This window comes from Pieris napi, chromosome 10 (genome assembly GCF_905475465.1).
Source record: "Pieris napi chromosome 10, ilPieNapi1.2, whole genome shotgun sequence".
NCBI lineage: Eukaryota > Metazoa > Arthropoda > Insecta > Lepidoptera > Pieridae > Pieris > Pieris napi.
The window spans coordinates 4306933-4318176 of NC_062243.1; the positions used below are offsets into that span (position 1 = coordinate 4306933).

Here is an 11244-nt window from a genome sequence, read left to right on the forward strand (position 1 = left end):
GTTGAAAGAAGGGTCGCGAAAACATTAGGCCACGCCTGCAGATGCTAATAAAAGTGTTGGTAGATAGAAAAACTTCAATAGTATATGAATTTAAAGTACCAGGCTTTTGATTAGATATTTTTATTTATTGTATGGGTCTGCGATGAAAAATTTTTTCGGAAATTTCATATATAGTTGAGAGTATATATTTTAAATATACTTTTTTTGTCACATTTTTGAAGCATTTATTTACATACATTTTCAATCCATATTTAAAGTAGCAATAGCATAAGTTTCCAGTATAAAAAACTTCGTTGCTCTAAATTAGCAGCTTTTAACGACTTATTTCATAGTCTCGTTTTAAAATTGTGGTTTGCCAGTTCGTAGGCAATAAAAAAACTTCTGATTATAAAAATTGTATCCAATTATTAATTGTCTATAAAACCCTGTAACATAAGTTCAAAAATACATAGAAAATACATGTTCTCGAAAAATTTAGGCGTTTACAGTGAGGAGCAATGAGAAAGGTTCTTTTATGGTATAAACAGATAAAAAGAAGGTAAAAAGGCTGTTGATGATAAGGATAATGGGCGATTATTGTTGGCGTCTAAAAGTAAAAATTCATATTTAGTTTACTTTACTTAACTCTATAATCAATCAATAACAAATAGTTAGTAGGTTAAATTTTATTTATGATTTATTTTGTTATTAAGAAGAATATCATGATACTTTAAATTTACATATAAACATAATTATTAAATATAATAAAAAATCGCTGTTGCAAAAATGCTTAAGCAAAACATTTGCTTATGTAAATTCAATTACGTTGAATTCCTAGCATTAGTCACCTTGCAGGTGAAATTTACACCTAAAGCCAAATCACATATAGAAGATATGATAAGAATCTTATCTACTAGATTATTCAGTAAGTATCATATATTTAGTGGTATTCTATGCCCACTAATCTTTCGGATACCTCCCACAATTGTCGAGCCAAATCAGGGTTTTGGGCTCGGCGGCTAGTGTTCGCCAATTTACAATCAACATAATAGCCACCACTATGTTTTTCCACCTCTGGTGAAACAGCTAAATAAATCGCAGTTTCAGCTCCGTCCCTTGGGGTTTTAAAACAGGATAACGCAGCATTAATAATGGTTTTTACACACTTAATGTCTATATTATTAATTATGTTAGTTTTAACTACTCCTGGGTGCAAACAATTTACAGTGACGCCGGTGTGTTTCAAACGTCTTGCTAGTTCTTTTGTCATAAGTACTATACATAACTTCGTTTTAAAATACCAAATACTATTTGTATACGATTTTCTTATTGGTACAGTGAATAAATCATCTGGGTGAATGTTTACAAATTTATGGGACACTGATGAAAAGTTTATAACACGACTCGGGGCTGATGACTTCAGTAAAGGGAGAAGTAGAACTGTCAAAAGGAAGTGGCCCAGATAATTAGATTGAATCATCATTGAGAATCCATCTTCTGTCTTTTCGTCGCTTCCAGTAATCACGCCAGCGTTGTTTACGAGAATGTCGAGACGCTCCTCTTTATTCATGAATTTGTCTACGAATTCTTTGACTGACGAAAGAGAGGCAAGGTCCAGATGCAAATAATGGATGTTTTCGTTGTGTGTTTGATTTCTTATTTCGTTAACGGCTTCCATTGCTCTTGTTTCATTTCTACAAGCAAGGATCACTCGAGCACCTCTTTCAGCCATGTCTTTCGCTATTTCGAAGCCGATACCAGTATTTGCACCAGTTATAATAACCACTTTACCTATGAAACGATCACTATATTTACACATACTTCGTAATGTGAAAAATATGCAACTATAAATAATTAATATAAGTATCGGCACACAATTGACATGAAATTGTGTGGATGTCAGATTGTGGACTGGCCAAAGTACTTTTTGTCCGCTATCATGGCATCAGTCAAGAAACTACATAATATTATGGTGACAAAAAATATCGTTATAGTAGAACCTATTTGACCAAAATAACTTGGTTAATACTTTTTGGTGGTTCTATAATAGCTTATTTTTTAAATGTGTTTCCTGAAATATTTAAAATATTGAAAACGTTTGCCTAGATTTGTCCAGAGACGACCTAAGAGATCTTTAAATTGAGAATTTTTATTTTTAACGAATATTGTCACCCTAAATATAAATTTCATTAATAATAAAACTTATTTTGCAGCTCTTTATAAAAATACCTTTAAAATATGGTCAACGTTTGACTTTAAAATCGTTTGTTGCTTTATTATAATGATTATCATATCATTATGATTGTAATGTATTTTTAATCTTACCAAATGTAACCTATCATAATATTTTGTTTCAAGGTTTCAAATGACGTAACTACGATTTGATTACTCTACCACGTAGTTGCTACGACCTGTGATTGCTTAATTATAAATATTAGGTATGTATGGATAACTTTTTTGAACTTATATTTTAATACTGAAAAGTGATTACAATAGAAAATGCAAACATCATATTCTAGCAACATAACTTTTGTTGTGATCTATTGGTTTCTTAGGAACCAAGAAGATCTCCATTCTTCAGCACTAAATAAATAAAAAAGGAAATGCATACAATAATATTAATACCTTCAAATAATTTATTGCAAAATTTTCTTCTAACAAACTTGCACCAACTATTCAAAGGTACTATGCAAACAGTGTTATGTTTATATTATGTTTTTAGTTTAGTGTCCTATTAGTATTAAGTTACTGTTAAAATAGGAAATAAGGAAATTAAATAAATGATTAAGTTGTTGTTGAACCAAAAGAACAGAACAAATTAACATACTTACATTTATTGTACCATCAAGTTCTTGGGATTTTTCAAGACATAGTAGCAGGACTGTATTATTGTTGGTTATATACATCCTTTTATTTGACTCCGGAAACCCTTTTCCATAATTATAATAATTATATCTAAAGGTGTTTGAATATTCGCATACAAAATTCAAAAGATCTTATCTCAAGCTTAGAGGAAGAGTTCTTAAGTCGCTAATGGTAGGTTAAAGCCACGGGCAAGTTCAACAATTATAAGACTTAACAAGCTCGTAAAATGTTCTTTACTCGTTCTCATCCTCGATCTTATCGAACGTAATTTTAAAAGAAAATGAGTTTGAATTTACATTAATAATAAAATGCTTAATATAATATCTATCAATACGATTATTATTGAAAAAGTTAGTCGATTCTGTAGTAGGTACTCTTAATGCAACGAAGTGTTAGAAAATAAACAAATGAATTAAAATAATACAGTCAATAACATCAAATGTGAAGAATTGTTTAGCTTCGGCAAAAATATAGATTATAGAACATACGAAAGTTAATAGTTATGCATAAGTATCTTACCCTAAAGCTAGCATAAAGTTTGCGCCTTGAAGTATTTATTATAAAATATACGTTTGGTAAGCAACAGGCGCAATTATTTTCAAAACGAAAATTTTTATTTGAGACTTGTTTAATGTCCTAGAGTTGTTTTTCTTATTAATATTTTTTTTGTCAATACAAAAATATGAACCCACGAGATAGATGTTCGAGATGTCTTGAATATTTTGATTTGTTCTTCATCTTAAATAAAACTCGTTACTTGAAATAAAACATTATCTAATTTTTATGAAGGTTTTTTTTTATTTCGCAATATTTTAATTTCATTTAATATTTTTACGTTATAATATAAGATTAACGAAGCAATAAATTATGTCATTTACATATTTTCTATGAAATAATGGATTAAACCAAAAAATTTAAATTAACAAAATGTTTGAGGTATTTTATGGTTTCAAGGCCATTGAAGTAAGCGTCAAGCCTATCGGGTTTGAGTCATATGAGTTCCATAAGATACGGTCGTTGACCTTCATCGAAGTTAAATTTATTAAAATAAATTTGTTTAAGATTTTATTTAATTTTTGTTTTGTTAACCTATTGTATAATAATGTACCTAATTATAATTTAATGTTGTTTAGACTTAGGAAGTTCAATATTTTGAAAAAGTCAATTATTGACCAATGACAGGAAAATAAACTGTAATATTATTAAATTCATGCCTTGGTACGGTTTTACCATTCACGCCAAGAGGTAAAATTTGTAGTATGTTCATTACCTATACCTACAATTCAAGGTGACGCATACTATAGACTGACTACTGACCACAGCAAGTGACATCTCACGCATTACGCAAGAGCCGTCAAGATCAAGACGGTCGACGGCGTATGTTTATTACGGTGAATATTACGGTCCAGGCGCATTGCCAGCAAAACCGTCACGATATGTGTACAAGTTATCACGATAATTCTCTTATCAACAAAACGACACACGAAAAAGAAACAGTCGCTATCATCTAGTGTAACACTCATGGTTTATATAAATGACCGACTAACATTTATTTTAATAACCATTTAATCTTTGCAGTGTTGACAATGTTTTACTTAGTGTTATTTATTAGCGTAATCACGTTCTTTGCGGTTGTTGTGAAGATATATCAAAAGTTGACATGTGGAATATGTTATTCAAGTGCCCACATGGTGGGGAAAGTTGTAATAATCACAGGTGGAAATTGTGGCATTGGCCTTGAGACCGCCAAGAATCTGGCGGAGCGTGGGGCTAGAGTGATAATCGCGTGCCGGAGTATCAAACGCGCGACAGAAGCCAAGGATGAAATAATTAAGGCCACCGGTAATACTGAAGTTGTTTATAGGCATTTGGATCTAGCTTCATTACGCTCTGTGCGTGAATTCTGTGAAAAAATATACAAAACGGAAAGTCGTCTGGATGTGCTCATAAATAATGCAGGTGCGGGTGGGCTCGGAAATTACAAAACAGAAGATGGGAATCACGTTGGAATGCAAGTGAATTATTTCGGGCCTTTCTTGTTGACGTGCCTATTATTGCCTTTATTGAAGTCATCAGCGCCTAGTCGAATAGTTAACGTTTCGTCAGTCATGCACAAGTATGCCGATGCGGAAGTGAACTTTGAAAATTTAAACATGGAAAAATATTGGAGTGATTATTTAGTGTATGCTAATAGTAAGTTATACCTGAATTTGATGACATTAGAATTATCTCAGAGACTTGAGGGAACTGGAGTGACTGTGAATGCGTTGCATCCGGGCGTATGTGCAACAAATTTATTTAGGAATATAAAATCTAGACTTATACGTAGACTAGTAAATTTAAGTGTAGGATTTTTATACCAAAGCCCGTGGGAAGCAGCTCAGACTTCCATATATTTGGCCGCATCACGAGACGTCAAAGACGAGAGTGGTAGCTATTTCAGTGACTGTCGTAAAACCAAACCATCTCTACTGTCACAAGACGCTGAAATAGCGAAGAGACTTTGGACAGAATCTGAAAAGCTAGTAAAATTCTCTCTAAATGACAAATAATATTGAATATTGGATAGTTTTAATAAATTTATGGTTTTTAAAATTTTGTTTTTATTCTATATCGTGGAGTGACATTCACGATTTATATTAATATATATTGTCTATGACTATGAATACTGACATTATAGGGCAAAACTTCTATTTTTTTTAATTTAATGTAACCGTGGTCGTTGGTTTTATTACAACTATTTAAATAATATCTCATGTTGTGTGTGAAAAAAATTGAATTTATTTTTATTGGTAAAATGGTACAAAAGTACGTAGGTTAAGAAATGTTACCAAATCTGATACTAAAAAATATTATTAATATTAATACTAAGACTATCACTGATTTTAGTATATTCATAAAACTCATGGTCAGCAATAATTTTAGTTGCGCCTACTCTAAAAATTATAGCAAAATTAGATTCTGCCCGTAGTTTATTATCGTGCTCATGCTCTAACATCACACACGTTAAACAGACAAAGAAATTTTTTCAAACAAGACAACTGACATATGTCAAAATAACATGACAATTTACGAATCAGGTCGCTACGCTAACTAGAGCCCACTCTAACTTCCAATATACCCACACTCTGCGACATCGCGGGGCACCAATATCGACGCTACTTTTTGTATCGAAGAAGTCCATGGGTCCGCCGATCGAACTTTTCTTTCTTTGTGCGCTATCAGATCGTACGGTAATATGGAAAAAATATTTTAGAATCAAACATTTAATGACGTCTCAGTTAAAGAATCACATAATATGTGATACTATACCATACTAATGGTTCATAAAGTATTTTGTCAAAATTTCTTTCATTATTACTACAATAATAAACTATAGAGAACTATTTGTATTTTTATTTAAATGAGCTTTAATGTACTTTGTATTTAACATATTAAATTAATTCCAACATATAATGCAAAGAACTGACCATATTAAAAAAATAAAATTTTGAAGATGCAGTTTTTAGGACACAATATGATTTGAAAAAAAACGCTCCTCATATTATGTACTGAGAAATTATCGATGAAAGTTAATACGCAGAAATGTCAGTGATGTGTATGATTTACAGTCCATTAATTCTTAATTGATTTAAAATGTAAAGATATATCTTTAAACAGGCGTATTTCAAAATAGATTTGTTTACACCATAAATTAATTCATAATAAAAGGACTGTACAAAAATACTTCTTTATCTATTTATTTTAATGGAATGCTGCCTTTTTTTAAATAAATAAAATACCATTGAGGCCTTCTCTCGTTTATAGTATTCCACATGTGAATATAAAAGGAATGGGTAATAATATAACAAGTTTCGACGCAAGCATTGCCTGAAATTGCATTGCAACATCATTCAGACGTGACAATATTGTGAAAATGCATTTCTTTTACACTTTCCACCGTTCTTTCTGTTAATTAAACTTTCAGTTTGGAGCTGTTCGCGACTTTGTTTGTGTAGAATTAGGTAAACAATGTTAACCTCGTCTCTCTAACGCTATGGACAGAATTAACTCGAGAAATACTTTTACTACAAATTCAAAACTTGATATATCTATAGATATTAATATCAATTAACCGAAAATATTTTATACATGCGAAACTTATTTTAATTATTATTTATTTTTATAAATACGAGTCACACTTACTTTTAACATTAAAATTTTCACTTATAATATAATTATATATTTATGGGGGATAATTTTTTCGACCCAAATGTCGGCCAATAGAATTGCACCATGAGACGAAATGTACAGTTAACAAATAAGAATTTCATAATGAATAAAACAACTACTTAATACTTTTCTTGAAGCAACGACCAGAGAAAATTTTCACAAAAAATTATCAGTATAATACCATGTAGGTTGTACCACGTGACGTCGAATGGTGCAATTCTATTGGCCGATATTTGGGTCGGAAAAATAATCAAGAATATTATAACAGCCTATTACGCCATTCGTTTTTAGTATATATGTCACCGTAAAATTGTAAACACCGTTAGATTGTAATCTATCTCGCTAGATTGTAAACTGTCGAAAGATTGTCAACTCAACGTACTGCTTACAATTTAACGTATTATTATTCGGTAGATTGTAATCTATCGAAGTGAAACCGTCAAATTGTGAAACGGATCGCACCTCGCGCGCTGATTGGTTGAACGAAATATGCCCCTCGCCACAATTTTACGGTGACATATACAAATGAAAATACGCGATTACTATGTAATGAACCGTTCAATCCACCCGTAGCTAAAATCTGTTTAAAACGTTTACCATCCCTTACCTGGGGTCAATGCACTTGTTGGAATGAATCCCACAGTCTGGCGAGTGGGTCACAACAATTTCAAATTACGACCAGTTAATTAGCGGATGCTAATGAGGTAATCGTTCATTTGGGTGATTTGCGTTAATTTGTTGTATACGTGCGTACGTAGCGTTAAATTGAAATAACTTCGCGGAATGGCCGAGCGAATGCTGTGGTCGTTTTATTTGCGCATAAATCTCGAGAGCGGTACAGCTGATTTACAGAACTGCTCTTTCCTCTCACCTCACTGTTTGCCGGGCTTTACACTTATACTTTACTAGGCTATTTTTATTTCTATCGCTCTTTGAGTTTTTTCAAATGGACGCGACCGCAAACCGAGCGCGGTAGGCTCCATAGAATCATATATTTAATGTACTTTTTGTGCTACTTTTCCTTTAGTTTATTTTACGTAAATGAAGTAGGCCTTTGTGCGAGTTAAAATATAAATATTGCAACAATTCATTGTAAGTCGATATTAATGAATAATAAAGTTACTTATTGTAAATTTAGAGGGTTATAATTTAAAAGTTGCAGTTCATTAGCTTTGTTCTTGTTCGGACATTTGTAGATGTTTTGGTTCCCCTTGGCTATAATTCAGGAGTTTACATATAGCTCAAGTAAATCAGCGACTTAAAACTTAATTTCAGAATTCTATTAATAACTGTAAGAATGGAATGTTTTGTAGGCTTTTAAATTACACTGCTACTATATCATCTCAAACGTATATTAGATTTCTCATACGCAATATACATATAATATTTTGTACATTATTTATTTATTTTTCTATGCAAAAAAAATCCGTAACCTCCCGAGCAAAAGCAAAAATTAAAGCAAGACATTACTTTAATTATTTTATATAATATCTTAAAATATTTAAATTTATACTTGAAGAGAGGGCAGGAGTCATTTGATGTTAAACGATACCGCCGTTGAGTCATCGTGCACGTGCGTTATCGGCGCAAAACAAGTAGGAGTTATCGTGCACCTGCTCCGAACGATGTAAACAAGTGACGCACGGCGCCCGCCCTACCACATCGCCTATAAAACGGGTGCGCACTGAAGTGAAATGGGACCAATCCGTGGACACCAGGACAGGAACCGCGGCTTTGACCGCTGGTCGCCTGGCTGGGCCTCCCTCGGGGCCACCGAGGGTCTCACCCGGTGGGGCTTGACCGCGAGCCGCGAGTCTGCCCGATACCACTGACTATGACACCAGGGCCAAGTCGAGACTACTCCTTGGCCCCTCACCACCGGATTGACACCCCGGACATGACTCCAACATCAATATCATAGGTTGCGCGCAGCGAGTAGAGCCTACGTCTCCTCACGCGCTGCGGCCCTCGTACCGCCCTGTATCAGCAGGGTGCGATCACGAACACCACCCCTCTCGAGGAAGTGTGCAACATGTACTACAACGGCTGAAATGGGATTCGTTTGCCAGTGCTCGTACTGTTGACATCTCTGTAAATAACCTACTTGAATAAAGTTTTGTGTTATCTTCGCTATGGAGTATACAAATAACAATGAAGTAAATAACGTCAGCACGGCTGACGTCACAGTTTTTAAAAAAATTACGGAACCATTATCTCCGTCATATATAAAATAACATTCATCGCATGCGCTGCGAAAGTTATTGATGATAGAACAAAAAAAAAATGTTTAAATAATAACATCCACCCGTGCGGAGCCGGGACGGGACGCTTATTAATACAAAGCCATAATATAAGCCATTAATAAGCTTTAATAAGGATAGTAGTAAAACATTTGTAATATAACAATCACCTATTAATATTGTAGACATACAGGTTGACGTTTATTATAGTGGTTTAGCTGAAGTATCTGGTCTATGGCTCGGGTCGGGTAGGTTTAGGGGTTGGTAAATACGCGGTTAGCGAGCGGAAGTGCAGACGATATTAATGTCTATCATAATTCAGCTCCAGCCAACGTATTTTTCTCTACAGCCACTGAGAGGACAGCACCCTCTAATTAACAAGATTAGCATATTCCACAAAATACGTTTTAATAAAAAAAATTCTCGTTTCCAATTTGTGTAAAATTTGTTGCCTACCACGCAATTAATAGATGGTTATATTTAATGAGTGCTTTCGTTTGAATTTTTACCTTTAAACCGTAACAATTCTTAGAATTTATAATGAGTATGAAATGGTTTATTTGACTTAGAGCTATCAATTATCCTGGCTTTGTAGCAAGGAAAAGCAAACAAGCTTCTCTAGAGTTTCAAGAATCCTTATATAATATGATACTTGAGTGCGGAAATAGTCCCTGTTACTCTAGGACCTAGGTAGTAGAAGTGAGTTACTTGGAATAGGTTTATAACGAAATAGCTATTTATCCATTCGTTCATATGGAGAGATGACCTTCGCTGGTAAGGGAGTTAAACTCAAATGTGTCGCAAAAATATTTATTTTTAAGAAACAACATTTAGAGTTTGCTATTTCAGTTGTACGTTTATCCTATTTCTTTTATAATCAATTAAAAATGTACTCATAACAAACACTTCATATTCCAATTAAAAATGACACATACATAGACAAACAAAACGAGTGTCTTTTCCACAGACTAACAAGCAAAACTAGTGAACATTTATAAACACAAAATAGATAATGAATAATCTAATTTAAGAAATATAATTATTTCTTTACATATATACGTTAAATTAAAAATTTTAAGATTTTAGAAAATTTGATTTAATTTGGTGAAATCGAAACAACGAAAAGTTGTGTACCACCTAAGTTGCGTGGCTACCGCTTTCTTCAATTAATTATAATGGGTGAATTACGGGGCATACAGCGTGTTGATAGAAGGAAGGGAGGCTTCATAGCGTATTTCGACTGCTAGAGTTTCTGCATCTGACACAGGACAGAACACGCTTTACGGCTAACCACCAGAAACGGAAAGTCACCAAAGAAGAAGAAGAAAGCCATGTCTTCACTTAATCAATATATTCCTATACTTCTAATCTTGCCTCGTTTCCTAATTCCAATACTGGCTTCCCTGTGACATAGCTTCGATTTGCTAGGAAAAGGTCATTACATAACAGGAACTTATTTAATAATAATAATAATCAATACATAATCACAATCGTTAGTTCTTGTATCTAAAGAACTAAGTTAATATAAGCTTAAATGATTTATACGTATAAATTAACTAATATATTATTTAAAGCAAAATTTAGCTTTGTCCAATACCTGGTGGAGCTTAGAAAAAACATATAACAGTAACTTATTCAGAATTATGTCCGCTCCAACGAGAAGATGGTATTATATATCAAGGAACGTCTTGGAGAATACATAAGTTTATGATTAGTTTAAGTATACTTATGAACGTCAATAGAAAAGATTTACTACCAGTCCGCAAGTCAAAGGCGTAGAGCGGGCAACAAGAACTGGAAATAAATTCTCCGCCACTGTTTTTAATCGCCAAGTTTTGAGTCATACACATCGTTTCTAAGGCAGAGCAGCCATATTTGAACTGGAACAAATCAATCCCAAGGATTATTTAGAACTAGTATTAGGCAAACATAACTCTAATGTTTGAAC

At 33.2% G+C, this 11244-nt stretch overlaps 1 protein-coding gene across 1 annotated transcript; it reads left to right on the forward strand.

Annotated features, from left to right (window-relative positions):
* Positions 1 to 4180: 4180 nt before the first annotated feature.
* Positions 4181 to 6230, forward strand: LOC125053258 (retinol dehydrogenase 14-like). The gene has a single exon (XM_047654521.1). It carries the CDS (start codon positions 4431 to 4433, stop codon positions 5394 to 5396), a length of 966 nt encoding a protein of 321 aa, XP_047510477.1. The 5' UTR covers positions 4181 to 4430; the 3' UTR covers positions 5397 to 6230.
* The last annotated feature ends 5014 nt before the right edge of the window (positions 6231 to 11244 follow it).

Bases quoted from the DNA above. Each gene is read 5' to 3' on its own strand.
- LOC125053258 (XM_047654521.1), top strand. From the start codon at position 4,431: ATGTTTTACTTAGTGTTATTTATTAGCGTAATCACGTTCTTTGCGGTT.